The sequence below is a fragment of the Opisthocomus hoazin genome, chromosome 12 (assembly GCF_030867145.1).
Source record: "Opisthocomus hoazin isolate bOpiHoa1 chromosome 12, bOpiHoa1.hap1, whole genome shotgun sequence".
Classification (NCBI taxonomy): Eukaryota; Metazoa; Chordata; class Aves; order Opisthocomiformes; family Opisthocomidae; genus Opisthocomus; species Opisthocomus hoazin.
The window spans coordinates 21,916,918-21,942,950 of record NC_134425.1 but is presented as its reverse complement, the minus strand read 5'-3'; the positions used below and the strand labels follow the sequence as shown (position 1 = coordinate 21,942,950).

At 37.8% G+C, this 26,033-nt stretch overlaps 1 protein-coding gene across 8 annotated transcripts in view; it reads left to right on the top strand.

Annotated features, from left to right (window-relative positions):
- PHKB (phosphorylase kinase regulatory subunit beta) overlaps positions 1–26,033 on the top strand; it is an 86,429-nt gene that overhangs the window by 33,105 nt on the left and 27,291 nt on the right. For all 8 annotated transcript variants that reach the window (XM_075434197.1, XM_075434196.1, XM_075434203.1 and 5 more), the window contains 8 exons: positions 3,099–3,194; positions 4,599–4,796; positions 5,490–5,547; positions 9,227–9,304; positions 11,206–11,364; positions 15,505–15,599; positions 22,767–22,822; positions 23,014–23,107. In XM_075434197.1, the coding sequence (XP_075290312.1) occupies positions 3,099–3,194; positions 4,599–4,796; positions 5,490–5,547; positions 9,227–9,304; positions 11,206–11,364; positions 15,505–15,599; positions 22,767–22,822; positions 23,014–23,107 (834 nt within the window). The remainder of the gene's footprint in view (positions 1–3,098; positions 3,195–4,598; positions 4,797–5,489; positions 5,548–9,226; positions 9,305–11,205; positions 11,365–15,504; positions 15,600–22,766; positions 22,823–23,013; positions 23,108–26,033) is intronic.

Genomic DNA, 26,033 nt, shown 5'->3' with positions numbered 1-26,033 from the left:
CCATTACGTTTTTTGTGGATACCTATTCATGGTGGGTTTCTTGCTTATGGGTTGTTGGTTTTTTTTGTAGGGTTGTTTTTTTTTTTTTTTTTGCAGCTGTATCTTTGTAGTAGTACTGTAGCACAATAGACTCTATTCAGAATCCACTCCTCAGGAAAGATCGATGGCTGTTTGGCGATGAGTGGAGAAGTATGAAAGTGCTCTTTATGCATACACAAATACCGTGTTTCAGAAAGACTTAGCCGTTTGGTCTGGTTTGGGTTTACTCTATGTACATTTTAAAAACCGATGTTACGTGTTAAGAACTAGGAGCTAGTAAGGATCTTAAATAATGATCAGATGTTGTATGCACATTGTCATATTTCAGAAAAAACATATATCTACGATCTTTACTGTCCCAGCAGTCTCAAGCACCAGTAAATGTGTCTGCTAGTTTTTTTTCCAAATTATTTTTTACTAAATTCTGAAAAAAATGAATAAATTGCTGAAGCAAAACCAGTTTAAATGCTGTGAGAGTTAATTTCCAAGATACTTGGCATAAACAGAAACCATTTTGACCTTCAGCCTGCAGCAGGGTTTGCCTTTGTGCTTAGCTCCAGCTGCGTTCAGGAGCTTTCAGAAATCTGTGGAGCCCCTCGAGAGGAACTTGTGTGCACCTGCGACTGCGGGAGTGCAGCCTGCACAGATCGCTGCTGAGGACGGCATGCTGCTCAGCCTTTTCCTGCAGTTTTTTTCACTCGCACTCTGGCTGCTGGAGGAGACTAATAAATACAAATCTGTGGTGTTGTAGCTGTGCTCTCACACGTCCCTGGGTGTTATATATCTTTGAGTGTATCAGGGGAGGGCACAGGGTTTCCCTGTGCGTTCGTGGATGCACCCAGAGAAGACAAAATGAAGGTACTTACTGTTGATATTCACATTAACTGTTCCTTCCCTTCCTCCCTGAATTCTAGAAAACATCAAAAAAGAATATATTGCTGTAAGAAATATGCTACTTTTTGCTCTGTAACAAACCACTGCTTAACTGATGTTCAGATAATTTTAGTGCATCCTTTGCTATACTTTCTAGGTGCCAGATACAATAGAGAACAGGTATGAATTGAAAAATAATTGGCTTTTTGTTTAATCTAAATCTTACATGCTTTAATGTAAAAAGGAGTTAATTCATGGTTTTTAAATGCTGTTCATTTCCATCTCCATAATACTAGAAATATTTTGCAAAAAATGGGAGTCCAAAGCATAAAAATAGTCAAGCTGTAATCCTAATGTTCCCTCAGTAAAAGATTTATTTACACATTGAGAAGAGAATGTTTCCTCAGTAAAAGATTTATTTACACACTGAGAAGAGAATTTTCAGTATAACAAAGAAGCTATATAGTTTCTTTATTTTGCTTTATATCATATGCTAAATTTCTTAAATTTGTTCCCAGTGTATTGTATCTCTGAAACAATAAATCTATAGGAGGTAGTTAATATGTATGACATTGGCGTAAGAATTCTGTTATAATCTTTAACTGTGCATTGATCGTAGCCAGATCCTGAAGTCACCGTATTGTCCGAAGTTCTGCTAGTGACAAGATGAACACTGTTTCACACAGTCATAGTATAATCAAATAGGTATATGAGCTATGTGTGTGGAAAAAATTATGTGTTAAAAAAATCAAGCCTTTGTGAGGTGTCTTTACTACAGAACTTTACAGTCTTTAGAGACATGAAAAATAGTTCAGTTGTAAAACAAGATGCTTGTGGTTTTATGAAATGCAAATTAGTCTGCTTCTGAATCCGTGCAGAGTCGTTTACTGAAGCACAGATTTTGAAACTGCATGTTCACACGTGTAGACAGAGTGCGCTCAGAGTTTGTAGATGAATTTGGAGATTTGTGGATAATCAGAATCTGGGTTAAGAAGAAAGTAGGAAAATAACAAATCATCAAAGCTAATGCAATTATTTATGTACATTCTTATCTCAGCACTATTTGATATACCTTCCTGGAATGATTAAGAGAACAGAGAGATTATTTTCCATGAGGACAGTGGAAAAACATGTTTTGTTTAGTCTAGCAAAGCAAGAGGTGACTATTTGTATGATAGCTATGTATAATTAGAGTGCGGGTAAAGAGTAAGAAAGAAAAAAAACCTCAGTTGTTTGGAAAGCCAAGTGGATGCTAGTACTGGCACAAAAAGAAGGGTGGTTAGATAGTTATGTTAGAAACTTGGTTGGAAATTAAAGTTTTTAATAGTTAGAGAGGGTGGGTTCTGGAACAGTCTTCCTAAGAGAGTAGTGAACCAAAGAGACTCACTGCTTTTTAGGAGTAATTTGGTGAATTTATGAAAATCTGTTGTATGGTATGTATGACAGTAATGGAATGAGCTCAGTATTGAATGTATCTTCCATTGGGACAGTGATGCGGAGATTCATTATGAATTACAACAAGTATGAAGATGTCCATTTGTTAACAAGCTGCATTGAGTTTCCAAGCAATTGGAATAAACAGCATTTAAAAGTATCTCAACTGTGGGAATTTTTCTGAGTGTTTTGGGAAGTATCAAGAAGCTGACAGAGAGATATGGTGTAAAATTACAGAATTTTACTAGGAAATGGGTTTTCCTAAGGAGTTGATGTTGATAACATAGACTTTACAATAGCTGAAAGGTAGATAATTTTTATTTGCTCTGGAAGTTCTTTTCTGAATGAGTACCTCAGATGAGTATCCGATTATTTGTGTTCAGACTGACATAGTGAAATATTCAGCATCACTATTTGGAACATTTCCTGCAATCACAGGGAGGGACAACTACTTTTTTTGGTTTGTTGTTAATACAGTAATTGTTTTTCAAGAATTAATGACAGAGTTCATAGCTTGAATAAATCGTATAATTCAGAATCACTAGTAGAGAAAACCCTCTAATTTTGGCTATATTTAAATACATTTCAAAATTCAAAATGTTTGCAACTTGATGTTATGGTACGTTTTCTGACTAAAATTATCTGTGACTATTACAACATAACCTAAATAAAACCAAGAACCAGTTAGTTTCACCAGGACGTGCTAACCTCTCGTCCCTTCCTTTTAAATAAATTTAATGTTCTGTTTACAGGGCTGCTCTTGGTCTGTTATATTTGTGGATTTTGATGCCCATAACCGTAACAGACAGACTCTTTGCTCATTGCTGCCCCGAGAGTCAAGGTCTCATGTAAGTAATTAAATGAAATTCACCTCAACAGAGCGTGGAGAAAATAAATGGATGTGAATGTAATTCTTAGTTCTGTGATGGCCATTGTGTTCTGCTTGATAGAGATAGGAATTCACTGGGAAGATGTGACATTTTTGCTGCTTAAATGTCACTGTGGTGTCATTTCTCTGAAGTGGAAGTATGGTGGCATTCTTTGTTTTATGAATATTCAGGTTAAAATGGTAGCTTTCTAAACAACTTTAAAATAAATTTAAAAATAATAATGATCTGCAGTAACTTAAGAAGGGTTTGCAGTCTTGGTGATTGTTTTTCTTTTGGCCTAGTTTACACTGTACACTCCGTGCCTGTGTTTTTGAAACAGTTTATTTTAGCTTTAATTCATTCTTTTGTTGAGAAAAGAAGCCTTTAAGGTTGGCTTATCATAACTGGGTGAATACGGAGGATTTCTTTTTATTATAAGCTACTGTTATAAATAAATATTTCCTCAGTGAGTAAATCTAAGTGACATAAGTACAGATCAATTAAAAAAACCTCTAGTTCAGTACTACCATCAAAGGTAAATTTGGTTTTTGAAAATCAGTAATTTAAACAGTGATAATAGAGTTCTACTGCTTTTTTGTTCTTTCTGGGATATGATAGCATTTTTGCTCATGAAACAGACTATTAATCTTCAACATTAATAGTTTACTCATTGTATAGAAGAATTATAGCAGAGTTGTAATACTGGATAATTAAAATAAAAGGCACTGTCAGCTACTTTTTGTGTTTCTGTAAGCTTACCTGTAGTGGTGATGCTCTTGTTAGTAATTTTTCTTGTGGTTTTAATTCATGATAGTTGCACGTAATTCTTGAGAACGGCTACTGATTTTTTCCTGAAATTATTCCCTCATCACCCTAATTGTAAATCAGATAGGCTTGTTTGTTACAGCACCTGAAGAATATTCCTGAAAAAGCTTTATAGAAATGACGATTTAATCATAGTAACTTCTCAGCATTGCACCTTTATAAAATGTTTGTGATTCTTTTTGAGCATAGGATAATCAAATGTTTGTGTTTCCTCCAGGAATAACCCGAAGGATATTTTTTGTTTCTAAAACCATGAAGTTCTAGAATTTATTCATTTATCCCTGCAGATTTTAAACTGTAAAGTAGGTCAGATTCTGAGTCAAATGAGTTCTCTTCTAAATCGTGTATCTGAATATTGGATTTGTAGTTTTTCCTTACACATCTTTAGAAGTCTTATTTTGCACACTTTTAATCTAGGAGTACTATGATTTTGAAAAAGGTAAGATAATGTTCCAAGTGTATATTTCACTTACTTAAACAGTCTTTGCTTGTGCATCAAATAATTGTTCGAGATCTAATTAGATTTGTAATGTGCTGTTTTTCCCTCTCCTTCTACAGAATACTGATGCAGCTCTTTTGCCGTGTCTTAGTTATCCTGCATTTGCTTTGGATGATGAGGTTTTGTTTAGTCAAACACTAGATAAAATTGTTAGAAAGTTGAAAGGAAAATATGGGTTTAAAAGATTTCTGAGAGATGGGTACAGAACAGCGCTGGAGGACAAAACACGACGTTATTATAAACCAGCAGAAATTAAGGTAAAGGAATGCCTGGCCTATGTAAGGAAAATTCTGGTTTTCTAAAATGTGTAGGCGGTACTGCAAAAAAGAAACAAAAATGAACAAACCAAAATCCCCCCCAAAACCCAAAAGAAAAGGAAACGATAATGGACACCCCTGTTAGAGGGGGAGGAGGTGCATGGAGATGCATTTTGTAATTTGGCATGTGCAGTTCTTAGAGATTGCTAAGTCAGCAAGTTAGTCATTGATTTGTTTTGTAATGAATGTGCTTCCATTTACGTTTAGGGTACAGCTGATTTCATGTAACAAATAAGGAAGTTATTTATCATTCTATTTAATTTCACAGCTGGCTACAGTCTGAGTGTATAGAAAACAGTTTTGGTTTTGACCACAGTATTTATCAGTAAAGGTGATCTAAATGAAAATTTACTTTTTTTTTTCCTCCCCAGAAATTTCTCTGTGGAAAATAAAACGTAGATTATATAAATATTCTGCTTGAGAATGAGCCACAGCTCATTTTACAGTATGTAAAAGCACAATTGAAGTGCCCATAGAATTAAGAAGCTGCAACCTGAATGAAAAGCTGATGTACTAAAATGTTTCTGCATTCGTGTTTGTCTTTTGTTACTTTGAAATTATTCAATGGGATATTCAAATATGTTTCCTTAAGCCAAAATGATGAAATATCTGATTAATGTTTCTTCTTTTTAGCTTTTTGATGGCATTGAGTGTGAATTCCCTCTGTTTTTTATTTTCATGATAATTGATGGTAAGTACGGTTTTACATTACTGTTCTGTAAAGACATTAGGGAGATGAGCCCTTAGACGAAAGATAAAAAATGATTTTCCTGTCCTGCTAAAATAAACCATAATGCAGTGACACTAAATGTCTCATTGAGAGTTCTGACTCATGGGTTAAAAACTCCAAGCACCCAACCCCCTATATTTCAGCATTTTTAGTGGGAACCGTTTTTAGAATATAACCTGATACAGGTTTTTTAGAGCTTAAGTCTGTGACATTCAGTCCTGCATTGCCTTTTAAGCCTTAAAAACTTTGACAGTGTATCAGAACCTCACAGCAGCACATGAGAGAAAAGGAAGTGGAAGAGAGAACGGATTGACAAACTGAGTGTTTCAGCAGGTCTTTTCAGGTTGGATATTCTGTGGTAATTGAAGCAGAATTCAGAAGAGAAGAAAGTGAACCAGAAAAGGCCTAGTTTCTCTTTGAAATGTCTGTGCTTCCTGGCCAGGTTTTTCCATGTAGCAAGCTAGCCTGATATAAAAAGAAAAAAAAAAAAAACCCACACACAAAAAACAACCACCAAACCGCAACAACAACAATGAGAATACCACTACCTAGACCTTGTCTTGAGGATAGACGACATACCAAAAATGTTTACAGGGTGATTTCAGGATGGAAGCTCAAACTCACGCAGAAGAACAAGTCTGAATAAGAAAATGAGTAAGGGTTATAGCCATCAAAAAGATTTGTAAATGGATGAAAATCTGTTCATCTGGGTTTTTTCGCTTTAGTATGTGGAATGGTTTTCAGACAGAGATGGTGAGGGGCATAGAAATCTGATCTCTGCCTGGACTCCGCTGTGGCCACCCACAGATTAAATTTTTTTTTTTTTTTTTTTTTGAAGATGTAGTAAGGTTTCACAATTGATTTTTCTAAATGAATGCTTGACATTTTTCGAAGAGTGATGCCCAAAACTGAGGAGAAAGGCACTGACATTTAATGCTGCCCACTTGCAGTTTTGGGAAGAACAAGAAAGAGAATCATCCTCAACTGAAGTTAACAGAAGAATAAAGCAAGCATTTTACTCTTGTATTACAAAGAAAAAGTACAAAATACGTATTTTGCACATACTGTCCTTGTCTTTTTTCCTGTACCACAATTTCATCAAATAGAACAACTCTGCTAGTAGCTTTCGTGCATCTCCAAATCCACAAGCTTCCTTAATGCAAAATCTGACGCATATACAGAGTGACTTAAACTGCAAGTCTTTGTAACGAAAAGGTTGAAAAAACCTCAAGCTGTTACATTGTGAATACTGGTTCAGCTGAAAGGCTGTTTGCCCATCTAGCACACTTGTGGAGTACAAAGGAAAGCCTTTTCAGCAAACTAAATTAAAACTACTGAGTATGCGGGTAACTCCTGATGGCTGGATTTTGTTACCTGTGTACCAGTGGGACCGTGCTCCATTAAATAAGGAAGGAAGGAGTCCTATAAATCGTAGTCCATAATCCCCCAATTTTGTTCACATCAGCAAAATTTCTTTCATAATTTCCATTTTGAAAGATTAGCAGAACATATTCAAGTAACTATATATTTACTTATACTTTCTTTTATAAGACAAACTAATTAACTCATTAACTTTTCTGTTCTGTCAATGACAGCTTGTTAAGATTTTTAAGATATGGAGAGTTAAAGCAGTTCTGGCAAGTAGATACTACTGAGTTAGTTATGCATTTTCTAGTAGTCCTGAGAACACTGTTTTATTCCTTGTGGATGATGATCATTATTACCCAACTGTTATCTTCGCTGGACGATTCTAAATACGAAAGCATTTGTATTATCACATAAATGCATCTTTTTATTCTCTACAGAATCTGCCATTAAGACAAAATTACAAATAGTCAGAATATCATATTGCTCTTAAAGTCATGACTGTGCTCAAGTGTTTTGAAAATAGGTCAGTGCATCACTTAAAGACATGCTTTCTGTGTACAGACTTTCATTGCATTTGTTTCTCTTGGCAAGTGATTCTATTTCCTGTGTATATACTTGGGAGTATTTACAAATGTAATGAACACCGCTTGTCAAGCTTTGCATTTGGGTAGAGCATTGGAGAGCCATGGGAAGCAAGAACTCTCCATACAGTAGTCAGACTCCAGCTTTCTACTGCACTCTGGCTTTTCAGTAGAATAATTTATTGGATATTCTTAGAATAATGTAAAAGAAAAGGTTTTGTGACTTTTTAATATATGTTTATTGATACATATACTAGCAAAAAACATACCTAAACTTAAACATAAGACCAACAAATAACATACCTAAACATATCATACCCATAAATACGTCTGTATGTATACATAAATACATATCACATGCACATAAACATATCTAACAAAAAACATATCGAAACTTTTTTTAAGAAAGATGTTCTAGTATATTTGTTCTCAGTGAATGAGTCTGTGGTTTCCTTTTGTCTTATTTTTGCCTTTCAGAAATCACCCTTCTTAAGAATACAAGAAACTGCTGTAGTACTAATTTCCCGTTGGGGTTTTTCTCAAAAGGAAATGATTGAGGACTCTCTGGGTAGTAGATAAGCATCTGTAGCTGTGGGAAAGGATTGAACTAAATAAATCAATATGACTATTTTTTGGATAACGCATGTTTGAATAGCATTTTTGAAAGCTATTTTACATTTCTGGTTGAATGTAGAGGATTATGGTAATTTTCTAAGGTAAGATAAGGAGGGAAACATTACAGCTATTTTTAATAATGTGGAAGAATATGATAATTGAAAAGGAAAACCGTGTAAGGAAATGAGTGAAAGGTGTACAGTGAAAAGTTTTCATCTGACATGTTCACCTTTAAATGTTAAAAAATGTTCTGTTTTAAAACATTAGTGTGACTTGTGAAGTTCATCCACGTTTTCCTTGATGAACAGGAATACTTTTGGTATTTTTGATACATCTTTTCATGTAAGAACTTTTGGTGAACTGAACATCGGTCATGTTAGTATTCATCAGATTCATTCTGGGATGACTGAGTTCTGCTAGAAAATAATTTCAGATACTGGTACTCCCAAACTTACCAACTTCTCCCCAAAAGCAGCTCATAGAGTTGACTGTTCTGTTTAATAGCTCAAGGTGTGTTAGCAGTTCTGAACCTCTATAATACAAGGGTATAACACCTATATAAATTATCAATGCAAACATTCCATCTCCTCTTTGGAGGGGAATTTCTCAATTTACTACTTCAAATTCCTTTTGTATTTATTTATTGGGATTCCTAGGCACCTCGCTTCTAAATCAGTTTGCAACTCTGTCCTAAAGATTTAGAGCCAGCCTGCTTGCCTCCACCCTGGCCCACAGGCTCTGCTTCTTCCTTCTGCTGTAATTACAGCAGGTCTTGGCAGCTAGCGGGGCCGGTTGTCTGGGTCCAGCTCCCGAGCCTCTGTAAGTTCACAGCATTGCGATCCCGACCGTCGATTTCAGTTTAAGCTGTAAGAGTGATTCATGATCTTTGTGAGATTTAGCTGTAGCAGTAAGTGAGCATCTACAGTTTAGTCTTCTACTTTGCCTGAACTATTTAGTGTGTAGGCACTACCCCATTGAAAAATAATCACTGGATTTTTTTTGTCTTCTTTTATGAACATTAAGCTCACGGAAAGTTGTTTCTTCCATTAAATTTAGTATTGTTTGGTTATTTTTAGGAGTTTTTAGAGGAAATCCTGCACAAGTAAAGGAGTATCAGGATCTTCTGGATCCTTTGCTTCAACATACATCTGAAGGTATTATCTGATAACCATTATTCTAAAACACTAACTTTTTATTTATCTGAAATTATTAAAATACTGACATTCCTAGTAATGGATGTTGCAGTCAGAGCAAAGGAGAAGTAATAAAATCGCTGTGTTTCCTGATGGCAAAATACTAATACTAAATAATCTCTTTCATGTAGATACATTGCATCATAAAGTGTGATAATAAAAGTAATGTTGTCTGGAAAAATGCTGCTGATACAAATGTAAGATTTACTCTGCACCCAGCCATTCCTTCCCTCTTTTGCCTGTGCTTTGTTATTTAGAAAGTTCACTGTGGCGTTGCAGGAAAATAGTAACTATCAACAGTCAGTTTGTTTGTGTTCCACCTGGGTATGGTTGACAATTACTTGCATCATTCATTCTCAAAGTCACAAGATATAAAAAATAATTTGGCATACACATATGGAATTGTTTCTAGCTTAGAGCAGCGAAAGTGGCAACTTGTTAGTTTTAATATAAACAGTCTCTTTCTTAAATTATGCACCCCAGAATTTTGGTGGAACTGAGTACAAGGCTATTGATGGCCTACAGGCACATCCATCCAAAATTCAGTAAAAAAAAAGACCAGAAGTTTGGGTGAGAGGAAAAAAAAAATGGCCTAAGAACAGAACAAGCTTCAATATACTGACAATGCAATTTTAAAACTCAGATTCTTTAGTCACCTGTTCTTGGTGTCTGTGGTACAGGTACACAAGTAGATGCAGAATATTTTAGTCTGACTTGTTCATTAAACTTAAAATACTTGCTGAAGTGAACTAGTTTCTGTAAGAAATACAAACACTTCCTTACCAAATTTTCATTACATAGCAAATTTTCTGACCTTGCTGATCATTGCTTTTTTCTGATTATCAATGAGTATCTGAAGTTCCATGGACACTAAATTAAGTTCGTGGCTCCTCTTATTGAACATCATCACAAATGTCTCATCTTAAAATTTCTGGGTGTGTTTTAATGCCTCACTCATTTGAATAGTCTAGTAACTCCCGCTTTTCAATTTTTCTCAGCTTCTTGCCAGTAATTTTTTCTTTTGTCTAAGCAAATAGACGCTGCAACTTTATTCTATTTATCACCTGTTCCTTATTCAACTAAATTCAGAACTAAAGCAATATTAAGGTGAAATTTAATTTTGCAAAAAGCATAGTAATTTGCTTTTGTATTGCATATAACTAGGTCAATCATTTATAATTATGTTTCTAAATTCCTGACTCTTGTCCACTTAAAAAGTGTTGAAATAAAGGTTATTAATCTACGATGATCAGTAATATTCATGGCATAATTAGAGATACAAGATTTGCCATCTTCCGATGATAAAATTATGCCATTTTGTTTCATGATGCTTCAAAATAAAAATGCTGGTTTTGATTTGGTTTTGCATACTTGCGAAAAATTATGATTTTCATTGAATTAAATGTGTGACTACTTTTGGCCAAGATTTTGGTTGTAAAAAGTTGTCTGATACTTAGCTGGTGTTAAGTGTGGGGAAGAAAAAACCCAGGTGTTTCACTCTAATGCAGCTTTTGTTCCTTTTGGTTAGGGTTTGTTATGTGTACTTGCTTTAAGTGAAAAATGTTTTTTTTTCTTTTTGCACGGTAAGGTGCTACACAGACAACGTGTGTGTTCTGGGAAGAAATCCTGTGGGAATATTTGGTGAAAAGTAATGTAATGTACTCTATTGCCCTGGAATTCCCACACTGATTGTGGTTTTGAGAGGTTACAGTGAATGACAACACTCCTTCTATTCAATCAAATTGCTGCTAGGGTAAAATTTTTCCTGTTTTGCCTCCACTTCAGCTTTATTAGGGGAACGTAATCAATAAGAAGGGGAGTGGAATTTATTTACTTACTGTACTTAACTTAAATCTCCATAGGGTGTCCTGTTGTACCCAAGTATTACCATGTGCCAGCTGATTTTGTTGAACTGGAAAAGAAGAACCCTGGCAGTCAGAAACGGTTTCCAAGTAACAATGGACGCGATGGCAAGTTTTTCTTGTGGGGACAGGCAGTTTACATCATTGCAAAACTCCTGGGTAAGAGGCTGAGGAAATTATGTCAGGTTTTGACTCGTCAGAAGTGAAGGATATTTGTCTTGTTAATGTTTTTCTTGAATCTGAACAAACACATTGGCTTGTGTTTTGAATGGGCTGTGGGTGGAATGTGTGTCCTCTGCTTTGGTACATAAGTGACAGGCAAAAATTGCTTTTTATTCTTTATGCTAAAGTTTTGCGCTGCATGCAGCGTAGTATGAAACGTACTGAAATGTTCTATAGAATACCGAAAATCTTCCGAGCGTGATAGGTTTCTTTTTTGCTGTTTCTTTTTCTGGCTTTCCCTCTTATTTCCTTTTCTTCATGACAAAATACATGAACATGACACTTGCTGGATTAATTGTGTCAGCCCCACCTGTACAGTGATGTTTATAACTGATCTATAGCATTTAATTTGAATTATTTACTGCCTTGAGCAAAACGAGTTTAAATTTTGAGTAGTTGCAGGTCTTGGATAAGGTTAGTTTTCTTCAGCCTCTGTTATTTTTACCCTTCCTTTAAAACAGAAGGGACTAGACGAGCATTTGAAGGTGCCTTTCAAAGTCTGGCCGTTGGAGATTGTTATGGTGCATTTCAGTCACAAACGATCTCTTGGTCTCACTTGAGAGGATTCAAAGGCTAATGCAAACCCACGTGTTAAGCCAGAAAAGTCTTCACGGTTAAGATTTTTTTTCTTAATAGATCTTTTAGGAGAAAGATATATTACTTTATTTTAACATGCTCAGCATTTGCCTGGTGATCAGTAAACTGAGTTCTAAAAACTTTTTCTGTGAACACTGTAAAGAGAAACAGGCTGTTGGTAGTGAAAAAGATTGAAGGGGAGTTTGAAAAATTCAAGACTTGGCAAGAACAATGGTTGTATCTGTAGGTACGGAAGAACAGTCCGTCTGGTGCTCCACCTGCTTGGTTTCACTGTATTCCTTGCATAATTCCTTTTTTAGCCAACACTGTAAAGTAAATGCAGGCAATCTCACCTTTAAGGAAAAAAAATGTTAATTTAGCCTCTTAGCATTAACCAAGTCATCTTCAAATGTGCATGCAGGAATCCTACTAGTATTTAACTTGTTCTAATATTTCTGTGTTCCTGTACCCGCAGAGTGTTGGTGAAATAAATTGTATTTATTGTTTGCTAAATGCTGTTTGAGTAACATAACTTGCTTTTGTTTTGTTTCAGTTCTTTCCTTTGCTGAATGTTCTTACACTTTTTTTAACAATTGTGCTAAATCTTTTTGAAATGTTGTCTTTATTGACTACTTCCTTTATTGTTTTAAAACTTTCTCTTCACTGTATTCACTCCTTTTCATTCCTCCCTTCCCTTTTTCAAAATGTTTTTTTTTTTCATTTCTGTCATAGTCATTGCAAATATGGTCTGGAAGTTTTATTCAAAGCTAAATCTATTCACCAGTGATTGTTGTATCAGGAACTCCATTTATTCATGTTAATTTATAATTGGTATTTAATATTGCTCCTTTCTGGATGAAAACCTACCTGAGTAACGATCTTGTCCTTGGTGGAAGCCTTTGTGCGTGTTACTTGCTTGTTGGTGGTTGCTAATTGTGGCAGCCTGACTCCACACCCTGTGGTTTCTGGGAAGGTGCTGCTTTCCCATTTCATCACCCATTCCAGAAATCGTTGTGTTTCCTCACGGGCAGCAATGAGTTTGCGTTCACTTGGCCTCCTCGCTTCGGTTGCGTAGGCAAACGTACTACAGTACCTTTTTAGATTCTTCTTCTGCCTGGGGGCCTGGAGGCTGCCTGCTGCGGTTCACATTTTCCTAAACGCAGCACCCTGGAGCGGAGTCAATCCTCGCCCGCCTCGCTGCCTCCTGGGGGGACGAGCCGAGGCACTGAACTCACCTTTTTGACCCTGCTTGTGGAGGCTGGGAGGAGCGGAGGCAGTGAAGGGGTCTGCCTGCCGCTGCTGGAGGTCACCGCCTGCCCAGGCAGCTCAAACAGTGCTTCATGGAGAAAAGCGGCTGTTTGGCAGATGGGGATGCAGTTTCTTGTAGAATTTCTTTCTTGCTCTGGTTGAGGAGATTTGTAAAGTCTTTATGGTCGGGCCCCCGTTTCAGAGCGAGAGGAAGGGATGCCAGGGATTCTGCTCTTCTGTGCAACTGAAAATTCACTCAGTTTAGTCTTTCATTTAGTAGCTCTCTTACCTTTCCTGTGCTTTTCCTTGTAATTTTTATGGCTTGTTCTGGGGATTCAGTGCTGCCTAGAACTAAGTTGAGAGTTTTTAGCGATATTTTTTAGGGTCCAGACCAAATGGATTAAATGTTGTCAGCAGTTGCTGATGTAAATAATGAGCTAACCAAGAAAATTCTGCATTTGGATTCCGAGACACTTGTGTTTGTGGTAATGGTGAGGAGTATTCGCTGAGATACTTCTTTTAAATAAGATCGTTAATATTAAAAGTTAGCTGAAATTTTATGTTAGTCTATTGGTATAGTTGTTTTAAATCTGAGGTTATTTTGACTATCTAATTTAATTACTGAGCAGTGTAAATCAATGTAAAAACCTGGGGAAATAGAACACCTATTCGGGAAACCACTGTTGCTTTTAAGAACTGTGAGGCAAAGTCTATTGATCTTGCAGTCATTCGATTAATCAATTTTGTAGCATCAGCAGTACTACAAATAGTTTAAGTAACTTCCATGCCTTTAGCCACTGCAAGAAGTCTGACTGTGTGGGCTGTAGCTTAGATGACTTTTCCGTAAAATGTATTTTGGTAACTTATGTGTCAGTATATTAATAAATTTTCCACGGTAATTTTTCTAGCTTTGCACTTTGTTGGTGGTGTTTTTGTTTTTTATAACACCGCCACTCGTTGATAGCCCATGACTGGGCAGGAGTAGCGCCGAGCAGAGGAAGAGGGTCCTGGCCTGGCCGGAGCCAGGCTGCAGGCACTCCGTGGAAGGCTGTGGCCAGGTGACGGTGGCTGTGTTTCCAGCCGCCACTGCCACCGCCGTGGGCTCCTGTTGTGGCCGTCTGGGTGCCGTGCCCAGCCAGCGCCCTTCCGCGCCTGCCCCTGCAGGTTCTTCTCGCTGCGCTGCCCATTCGGATCTTTCTTCTTCCCTACCATGGATAAGCTTGAGCCAGGACACGCTTTTGAGTTTCTGAATAGCGCTCTCAGTTTACTATGTGGTGTAGTATTCAAAAACATTTTGCTTATCAAGACAACGTTGGTTTCCTGTTGTAGCTGAATTAAGGGAATGGAGTCATGAGTTACTTCTCTTTTAGATGAATAGCTGGCTTCCTAGTGTAGAGTTTTTTAAGAATATGTGCAAAATTATAGACTTACATATAGACGAAATGAAAATGCACTGTGACCTCTGTAGCAGAAATAAAATAAAGATTGGATGGTTTCATGTCAAAATGAGATTTTGATAGGAGAATATTTTTTTGAAGGGCATGATAGCTCACAGTAGATTGTGAGCCTTTATTCGAGGCATTTATTGAAACTTTTTAATAGTAGACTTGTATTGGATCACTTAATATGTTTTTCAGGAGAATGTTAAAATAATGGAATTTTATGGTTTTGTTGTTTGTTGTTTTTTCCCCAGTAAAAAACTCAGTGTAGAAATTGCTGGATTTCTAATGTATTTAATGATGTGGTTTTTATTTTCTTAATTACAATTTCTTCTTGAGATACTGTATTGAGAAAGAATTTTGGTATCCTTTGTCACTTTCAGGATTGCAGTTGTGTGATTCCCTTGAGTTCGAGGCCGTCTGCTTTTCTTCAAAGCTAAACAATTTTTGATGGCAATCATTGAGTTTCTAGTTAAAGCTCTAGAATAATTCCATGGTTCTGGATTGAAGGCTTTTTATGTGACTTGTGTGTTGCGGAGTCTGTTGTCTGCATATATTCTTTTAACACATCTCTGTGAGAAAGTAAAGGATTGTTTTTAGGTACTACAGTATTATAATTAGCTGTAATAAGCATGGTGCTCGAGTCGTTAGTTTTAAAATCAGTATAATTTTGCAGAATGCCCTTTGGATCATTGATCTAAACCAAAGACTATAGCAGCAGAATTGACTACATAAAATACTTTTGCATGTCTCCTTCATGAAAGCTGCAGAAAATAATCAAGTCGTTCTGTATTTTATTATCATTTACTTTCAGCTGACAAATTAGTAAGTCCTAAGGATATTGACCCCATTGGACGTTATGTACCTCCACAAGATCAGCGGAATGTTAGCATGAGATTTTCGAACCAGGTAAGCATAAGCTTAGTATTAAAATATTTCTGCTGAAAATTTGTCATCTGTGTTATATATGGTCCTCTAATATTACAATTAAAGTGCTAGGTAAATATTAAATGAATGTACATTTTCTTAGTTGCTGGAGGATTGCTTTTAAAAGGAAGGTTATAACTTACGCATTTTTGGGGAAGTGGTGCATGTTTGCCTTCGAATTGATGCAATCAAAATGATAGATGAAATGTAAGTTTAAGTACCTGGTAATAGGTATGTTTCTTTGAGTTACAAGATATGTCAGGAAGACGAGGATGAGCCTGCTTTTTTTTTATTCCTTCAAATTAATTACCATTTCAATGTATTAATATTTCTTGTAAGAGCTACAAGGATGAGATTCTCTTTTGGTGTGCATGGTACATATGTGTGCTCCTGTATTTGGCTTAAAAGCACAGAATGAATGAGTGCCCAGGGATGGGGAATGCTTGAAACGCTGTAATTCAAATCTGTCGTAGATAGGATGACAAGACAGAAGCCTGGCCTGTATGTAGGGGACTTCTTTTATTAAAGAGGCAAGAACTGTGTGTATGGAAGTGGGTAGCTAAGAGATTTTTTTTTAGTTTTTTTTAGTGATTTCTTCATATAAGGAATATATATTTGAAAAGTTCCGTGTTCAGCATTGTGAATTTGTTATCGAAGCATAAAATATGAAGCATTTATCTTAAGATTTATCCCAAGATCAGAAGTGAACAATGTTTTTCTTGTTTTATGTAAATGCTGCTTAAAGCCTCTGTTTCCTACTATTTCTTGTTGCCAAGGTAATCTAGGCGCCTGGGTGTTGGCTCATTCATAGCGAGACTTTAATTGTTCACAGTGCAGCATTTCGGCTGTGTTCATAGGAGCTAACAAAAGCTCAGTGACTTCGGTTGCTCCCAGTTTCTTTCTTTGTTCTTACACTATGGAACTGCGCATGCTACAGAAATGGTGAGCTGCCAGTATCCCCTGCCCTTCCAGACCTGCTGTTAGAAGCAGCCTCTATCGAGTCAGTGTGGCGTGCAGCCCACCAAATTTTTTTTCTCTGGTTCTTGAAACCAGTAACTTCTAATATGCCACAGATGAACACTTTGAAGATGATGGTGGTTTGTTCTGAAGACACTGTGTGACTCGTCAGGAAATGTTTTAGAATAAAAATGTTTTTACTGTTTTTTGGGGGTACCTGTTACATGATAGGGTTTTTCCAGATCTTCAGAAGGAAATAGCCTCTGCCCTGGGAGCTTCCCAAAATAGATACTAAATAATGCAAGAATAATTTCTTTTCTCATAACTTCTTGGTGGTCAATTTGTGGGTCAATAAAGAACTTATTTAGTAAAATGCAGTTATCTGGTAAAATTCAGCAATATGATAGGGACTCTAAAAGCCCAACAGTGTTGAAAGAATTGAAAATAATTTAAACAGCTACATTTTGATATTTTGGTTCATCTGCAAACAGTGCAAACAAAAAAAAAAAGCTTTGTCACTGTTAAAAGGGAGATCAGACCAGATGGTTTGTCATTCTCAAGTGCTTGTGCAGTCCCTGTGTTCTTTCAGTGCTCAGCGGTTCTCTGCACTAGAATTCTTTGACAGAACAATTGTGCTTTTTCTCAGACAACTTGGTGGAGCTGATGCTTGTTAATCTTTCCCTTTAAAGGCTGTCTTTAGCTGCTTAAATTTGCTAAAACTTTGACAGAAATTTCCCACAGTTGGGATCAGCGATGTTTTTGTAGTTGTCAGTAGAAGAGAAAGAGAAGACCTTCCCAGGGTGATCCTTGAGTGTATTCCGATGTTAGATTTGAAAGCTAGAAGTCAAGAGAGGATAAGATTTTTTTTTTTTCCTTAAACCTAAAAATCTTTATAGACATCTGGCTTAGATCAATACGTTCAGCAATTCCTGTAGCTGTGCATATCCGTTTGTATGCAGGAGGTTGTGAGATGGACTGTCTGTTGTTCAGTGGCGTGTAGGTGGAACGGTAAATAAACGAAGAAAGAAAGAAGCTCCGGGATTGCCTAGGTGTGCTCGTGCCTCTGTTCTTCCCCGTGACGCTACTGCTCTGCTGTGGTGACTGCGCGTGCTTTGCTTTGACATGTAAAAAGTAAAACTCTCCAGGGTACTGTGTGTGCTTCTCGAGGTGGGTTGGAAGAAAGAGATGCACTTCTGGATTAGTGGGAATTGCAGGCGGCTGTGGCTGTGGTGTCAGGCCTTGGTTGGCGTGGCCTCTGGGCAGCAATGCGGAGGCCATGAGCTACAGTCCCGGCAGCGCTGACCCGGCGGGCGCTGTGGAATTCCATGGGGGTTGTTTGTACTGGGACAGGCGCTACTGTGCTTTGTGTGGTTTTGCTATTACAGTAGTACCAGGGCAACATGTTTGTTGATACAGGCGTTAGTTCAAGTTGGTCATTATTAAGAGAAGGTTAAAAGATGAAGGGCAGATGCATAGATGTATCCATGCAAGTGAAGTGTGCTCTGTCAGCAAAGGTCTCGCAGTTAAAGTCAGCAAACTTCAAATTCCAGCTGAAAGTCTTGACCTTGACTTTTTTAACCCATGTTTTAAATTTGCTTAAACAGTTTTTCTGAATATTTGATTATGCCATTTTATCTAATTGAGCTAGTTGATGCGAAATTGGTGTTTAGTATTTGCCTTAAAGTGTTAGGAAAAAGACTAAAAATAAAATACGAAATGAGAACGCAACCCATCTTAGTCAATTATGTCCTTGGAAATCAAAAGCAGTTTATTCTCTTTAATGGTGTCTTCTCTTTTCCATATAGCTAAAGAACTACGCAATTAAATTGAACAGAAAAATGTTTCCACTTTTATTAAATTTCATTCCTGTAAGGAATAAATAAGGACATGTAAAAATTTCAGATGCCTGTGTATATATAAAATGTGTTGAGGTATGCTGTTTTGGAAGGTGACGTATGAAAAAGAAGGCTTTTTTAATTTTTACTTGAAGCCTTATGCTGAGGAAATATTTATTTGAGAAATGTATTTTCCATGTAGGCAATTTTCATATTTTGGTTGCATTGACTATCATTTCTATAAAGACTTGCCATTGAAAAATGTAATTTAGTGTATTTGTGGCTTTGGTGCCACTACAACAATGTGTCTAATGCCCATACAATTTTGTAGATTTAAGCAAGCAATGAGAAGTATTTAAAATAGTCCAAGCTTAGTTTTAGAGTTTTGAAGCACCAGTGAACAATATTCTAGAATTAGTTAAAGGAAAGTAAGGTAATACAGACCCACAAAGACAAAATTTCTATGAAAACTCTACCTATATAACTACATAACTACAGCTGTGAATGCATCACTGAACCTAGAAATCTGGTAAGAGGACAGCCTCGTTTGTTGTAGAAAACTGTGGAATGAAATGAGCAGTATAGTAAAAACGTAATGGCCAGTAATACTTAAATGTAGTCTATTTATGGTTAGAAGAGAAGGAAATGTTTTTTCTCCTAATGTAATGCCCCAAAAACCTTACTTTTCATTTTCAGGAAGAGATCCCCATATGTTCCCTCCTGGGGAATCACTGGTGTGGGGCTGGAGCAGGATTCTTGTTGCTAGTGTTAGTCAGCATTCCGAAACACGGTGCAGCCGGACAGTGATTGGAGGGGTTTTCCTCTGTGCTGGTAATTTGCTTTGTGGGGCTACATGGTCCGTAGGGTTTCAGGTTAAATCCCATTCATGAGCTAAAAAGTAAATGGAATCATCCATGCTCTGTTTCCTTTATCGAAGGATGATAACTGGATGGTGTTTTTCTTTCAGTGGGGATAATGCTTTAGAGCTGGGTTCCTTAGAAGAGCTTATTTTATTATTCCTTTTTAATGTCTCCATATCCAGGAGAGATTATATTATAACACAGTTTCGGTTGTTGCGTTCTGTTTTGGGAGAATTTAGTGTATAAAAGGGCATGTATAGTAACGATAGCATTTGAGAAATGTCATGAGGTGGAGTGGGGATTTTCTGGTTTTGGTTTGTATTTCACTGGAGCCCATGACAGCTGATTTATTGCTGTCTTGTATGTAATTTTGTATTCAACAAAAAATTACAACCTTACTGAATTGTTGAAGTAAGACAATTTATATTCTGGGGTAACTTGAAATATTTGCGTAGGGTTGGAAGTCGTTAATGAAATTCTCTGCCTGCTTGTGATGACTGTGTTCTTTTAATGTTTTGCTTTGTAGACTTGATAATCATTTGTGAAGAGTTCTTTTAAGTTACTGGAAATTGAGGTTAATGCCCATTGGTGGTGTTGGGAAGAGAACAGTCAAAACGATAGACTACTTACTTTTTTATTTTCAGGAAAGAGGTAACATGTGAAGGAGGAACTAAAATCACTAAGTGTAGGTATACTGAGATATATTAAGATTTTTCAGCTACCTAAATTATGTTTAGGGTTAGAGCTTGTCTAATTTTGATGGTTTAGAGAGTTCTGTCATATCGGAAGGTTTGTTTTGCAATGTTAATTATAAGCATATTCTTGCTTTCATTTTTCTTAATACAATTGTCTACCGCAGTTCTCAGAATTCTAAAATTGTTGAATGTTCTTTTAGAATTTAGGGCACATGTGTCTCCATATTGTATTTCATTTAAAAAGCCGGGTGAGTGAGTAGCAGTGACCGTAACCCGTTCAGCGGTATTTAGACGCTTCCAGAAGCAGATGTGTTTTGTAATGGTTTCGTTGGGGTTTGGTAGCAGCGAGGTGGATTATTTGGGTTAAGGACAGCTTCTTCTGTTGCATGCTATTTCTGTTTTCCTCATCTCGCCCCACATGCGTGGAAGCCCAGCAGGTGCCATTTTAATCGGTATTCTTGAATATTGTGCCCACTTTCTCACATGTTTGCAATGAATGGTTTTTTTTCAGAGTTCTGAGATTTCCTGGGAATGTGGGCAGGGAGGCAGATAGCGACAGCATCTGTCCAGGGAGAGTGCAGCGAAAGACTCCTGAGCGCTGAGCTGCTTTCTCTGCTCTGCCAGGAATAATGGCATCAGGGGTTTTTCCCTTCATCCTGCCTCCAACGGTTTATAACCTTGTTTAAAACGATCCTGCCTTTTTTTTTTTTTTTTTTTTTTTTGTTGAGAGGAAGAACAACTCATCTGTCTTTTGTCTTGTTCTTCTGAAAACAGTGGGCTGTATTTATCATTCGCCCAGCATGCAGAATGCAGTTGAAACGGATCCTTCTGCCGGCTGTGCAATGGGAGAACGCCAGGCAGAAGGGTGAACCGGGGGTGGGGGTCTGTCACAGTGTCCTGGGGAGACCGTGATGGATGGTGTGTGAACAACACCTTAGCTCATGTTGATAGGCGAATGTGAAATTGAACACATTAACACAGAGCTTTTAACAACAACAAGATTTATTTATTGGACTGTTTAGGAGTTTATGCGTTTCCACATCTTATTTCTTAATATATAGCAAATGCTCTTTACCACTGTCATTACTGAAAAGGGTGACATACTTTTTCATGAGTATTATCTCTGTTACTTTGATCTGTGCTTTTCTAGACCACTGTTTGTGATCCTCCAGGCCTTGACATGTTAAACGACAGCAGAAGTAATTTTCTGTTTAATGTTACAGCAGCCTTGTGGTTGTGCAACAGTTATAGTTACATTTTTCCACAATACCTTCTCAAAGCCTAGCTATTTTTCACAGTGATTTGGTGTTGTGCCGGTTGTGCTGCAGCTGCATTTGCGTAGTTACTGCCCACGGTAGAGGCACCACTTGCTGGCTGTCGTGAGTGAGTCGTGCCACGGGTGGGTCCGGGTGTGCAAGGCAGCAGTGCTGGTGTCGGAGAAGGACGCACCTCGACGGAGGTACAGAGCGCACAGGTTTGGGTACAGCTTGCGGTCTGTGGTTCCACAGACCCACTCAGTTTGTTGTTAATACAGTAATAATCAAGTTGAGCCTTAACTTGCAGACCACTCTCCAGATTAATGACAGGCTGTCTATAAATCAGTACAGTCTTGGAGAGGGCACTCTCGTTTTCTGGGGGATCTTTGCTTTTTGTTGTATGAACATAGTGCACTGATTGTGGTAGAGAACTGGTTTGAGTTTCCTTACTGTTTGTGTAAATGCAGTTGATAGCATGATCAACTTAACTCTGCAGAGGAAAAATGTTTAATGTCACTTGAACTTCTGACTTCTTTATCTGGTCTCTATGTGCATGTACTTTCATCGCAAGCTTATTTCATGAGGCAAAAAATCCAGAATTTTTACTGGAAATGTAACCCTGATAGACTTTTGCGAAAATGTTACCAAGAAATTCTTCTGCAAATCCGTAAGATCTAACTTGATCTCAAGGCTCACAGCTGCCTGAATAAGCAAACGTTCATTCTGAACTTTGTGTTCTAAATCAATATGTCTATCCATCTGTCTTCACAGAAAATGCTGTATTTTTGTACAATCAGTTGATAGAAGATGCATTTAACCTTTGTCATTCATGTTCTGGTAGTTTCTGACACAAGTAGACAAAAAGCATTTTAGGGATGAAAATGTGTGCTGCTTGGAATTCTGCTGATTTTACAGCCATTGAATGCCAGAGAGAAGCGAACAAGGAACAACTCGGAGCTCTCGCTTTTTTAGCTAGTCATGCGTGCTGCCAGGGCAGAGAGAGGTGAATTGCCATGTCAAGACCCAGGGAGTCGAGTCAATGATTTCACCCACGTGCTTCGTTCATCCTATTTGCGTGGTTTCCTGATGTTAAATACTAGTATTTATTTCAAACATGAAGTATCTGTGCTATAAACAACGCAAGGAAATGCTGTTATCTCCTGTAAAATGCAATATATCTCTCCTATAACTTGAAAGAGAGCTGTCTGGTCAAAAAAACAAAAAAAAACCAAAAAAAAAACCAAAACCCAAACAACAAACCAAACCAAACAGTGGAAATGATTACCAGAAACTTATTTATTATTTATTCTCCAAAACGCTTCTTGTGGACTATTATTGGTAGGACAGTCTTCCCATAGTTCTGAGATTGACAAGTTTTAGCCCTGTGGTGTTCTTTCAATTTGTTCACACAGTAAGAAAAAACAATGCAGAGAGCGATGTCTGTCATACTTGTGAACTGTTTAAATAGACATTGTTCCTATTCGCACTAGATCTAACAAAATATTTAGTTAGCAATGCTAATAAATATTTTTTCATTGTTTTCTAGGGTCCTTTAGAAAATGATTTGGTAGTACATGTGGCCCTGATCGCAGAAAGTCAGCGGTATGTATTTACTTTTATTAAGAATGTATCTATTAACAAAGTGTTGAACAATAGACATCTTAAATTTGCTAAAGGGCTTCAATGAACTGTAGAATATAATACTGCTACTTGTGTATCTGCTGCCAAGATGATTGTTAAAGCTAGGACTATTCTGTGATTTGTCATTAAATTTATCATTATTTCATTCGTAGCCTACAAGTTTTTCTGAACACATATGGAATCCAAACTCAGACCCCCCAGCAGGTGGAACCAATTCAGATATGGGCTCAGAAAGAACTTGTCAAAGTAAGGAATTCTGCTTTTAAAATTATTTATCTACCTATAAATTTCTTTGGTAACAATAGGAATTAATATCAAGCTATTAGACTTGTATCTCCTTAAGCTAGTTATCTACCTTTTGTGTTACTCAGTTGCAAGGTGTGCTGACGCTGGTCCGTTAGACGTGCCTAGTTAGAGCTTTCAGTGACAACCTGAAGCCTGGGTGTTCTGTATTATCTGATTAGGCTTATCCCCTGGGCCACTTTCAAATAATGAATGAATGAATAACAACTTTTTAATAACATCAGTAGCACAGTAGACCAAGTGAAACCAATGGAGAAACACAGAAATGAGCAATAGTCAAAGAAATGGATTAAGGCAGTAGGCATAAACCATCACATACCTTCATAGCCCCTGTAACAGGCTTTATACAGTCTTCTGTAACTGTTTTTTCAGACGTCCTTTGAGTTGACGAGATCCAGGAAGTTTGGTGTTTCAGCCATTGTTGGTCTACCCCTTTTACTCACCACATTTAAAAATCTACGGTCAAAAATCACTTGCGTGAAGTATGTCTTCAGAATCCCCTTCATCCTCTGTGAAGGCTTCAGGTTCTCCTTTCCCTGTCCAGGCAGGTCGTCTCTGAAGGCAGTACCATAGCCTTTCGCTGGAAGGCCTGGCCCTCCTAGCCCTTGTCTGTGCTGCGCCTCGCTGGTGATGGCAGCCGAGATGCTGTCAGGGCCACGTGAAGTCAGCAGTCGAAGGTGAATGGCACCTGCAGACCGTACGGGTCTGTTTCAGCATTCTCGTAGCCCTGCCACAGGCTCCTCTTTGTCCAGGCGGTTTTAGTGCTTTATATATAGCACTTCGGCTACGCTGAATGTGTGCTTCAAGTGGTCCGCTGCTGTTTGTCCTGGGAATACATTGAGATATAAGAGACTCTGACAAATACCGACTGGAATGATAAATGCCTTGATCAGCATTTCTAGGTAAATTTATCAAAAGTCCTAATAAAAATCTGTATGATTACTGGGTGCCTGATTACCTCTACCTCTGATACACCTGGACCCCTCTTCTGAAAAAACCTTGAAACTAGTCCCACTGTACATAAACAAGCCTTAAGAAGCTGCAGGAAACTGTCGGACGAGTAAGCTGATCCAGAATCACAGACATGCACTTGATGTATTCCATACTGCACCACCTGGAGATTGCTCATGGATCAGGTCAGCCCTGAGCCGGTCAGGCAGCTGGACTAGGGGATCGCTGTAGGTCCCTTCCAGCTGCGATAGCCCGTTCTGTTCTAATGCAGTACATAAAGCTCTGGTCTAACTTTGCATTGTACAAATTCTCAGACAAGAGTCATGAATTCTGAATGTCTGGGGGAAGCATAATGGATGTGGTTAGTTTATCAGTCCTGAAGTTCCAGTTGTGGAATGAATCGCTACGTGAGTCTCTCCATCTGAAATCCAGATCATATGGCTCATGGCATCATCAGTGTCAGAAGTCCGGACATAGGAAAAAGTAAACGCAAAATAGAGAACGTAGCAACGTGTTTCGGGCGTTGTAAGTTTGTGAGGATAACTGATGTACCAAAGCCTTGCTACCTTACTCACAAAAACGCTTCCCCCCAGTGATGACTGCCAGTAACGCCTGAGACACCTTTAAACAGAGCGAAAAGAAATATCTGTGTTTACATTCAGCCTTGTTCATTTCTCAGCCCGGTTTTGCTCACTAGTTTTCTTTATAATATATTTCAAAATGGATTCTCTCTGACTGTATTTGTCCTGAAATTCTGTACCGGAAATTTTGGTTTAACGAATAGATACTCTATAAATTTACTATAGATGTATCTATCATCTCACTCAGTCATCCATCATTTCTTTCATCTCCCTGACAAAAAGATGGGACCTTCATTAAGTTTTATTATTATCAGTTACATTCCTAGCTATGACAACTTTTGTGTTAGGATTTATTTTTCAAAAGCTGGTGAGACATCTGGCAATTCTGACAATTTCTTTATACTCACGATGGGTAGGTACATCGGCCTCATCAAAATTTACCTTTAAAGAGAACGGCATGGAAATATTAAATTGCCTGATGCAATCCTCTTTCCTAGTGGGCTTCCAGAAAAGGCTACGCTACAGCTGTGAAGCTGAAGCAATGAAAACGTTTGGGACATGATGAGAACTGAGGTTTGATCTCTGGGCTTACACAAGAAAATGGTACAAACCAAGCAGCAAGCAAACAAAGGACTCTGGCAGTATTTGTTGTTCTTTGGGGGGAGGGGGGAAAGCTAGTGCTGGAACAATTATCTGTGGTTTTGGGAAAAGAGGGTTGATCCATAAGAATGCGGATCTCAATATTTCCTATTCCGATGCTGTAAATTCACAGCTGTGTTTAATGAGAAACTTTTCAACTGGTCTAGTGGCACATGATAACCAGTTTAAACCTCTAGACTTATAAACAGGGATGTGTCCAAAAAGTGATGTCAAAAGAAACAAAGGGATGAGGGAAAGACATGGATTCAGGAAAACCGGGGACTGAAAGTAGGACTGGGTGCCGTGTTAACAGATCCACAAAGTCTAGGGGGGAAATGAAAAGAGGAAGATGATGAAAACAAGAAAATGACACAAGATGCATGCAGTATATAGGAAGAAAGTATCTTTGTAGTGGAAGTAGAGTACAGGAGAACAGCAGAATTCTCCATAGGCAGAGACTGATACCAGACAGAATTGCTCAGGAACAGATGGTGTGAAAGACCACACCAGTTTGGTTCATGCTCATAAATCAACCCAACAGTCCAGTCTGCTTTCGCAGCCGTTTCTTGCTATTAGCAGCTTGAATCTTCCAGAGTTGAAGGGCATTTTGATCCAAAAAAACCTGCTTGAGGCAGCTGGCGTTGCATGAAACGGTGCTTTTGTTCAGTGACTCTGGTGCTGGATCTGAACTGACCTTT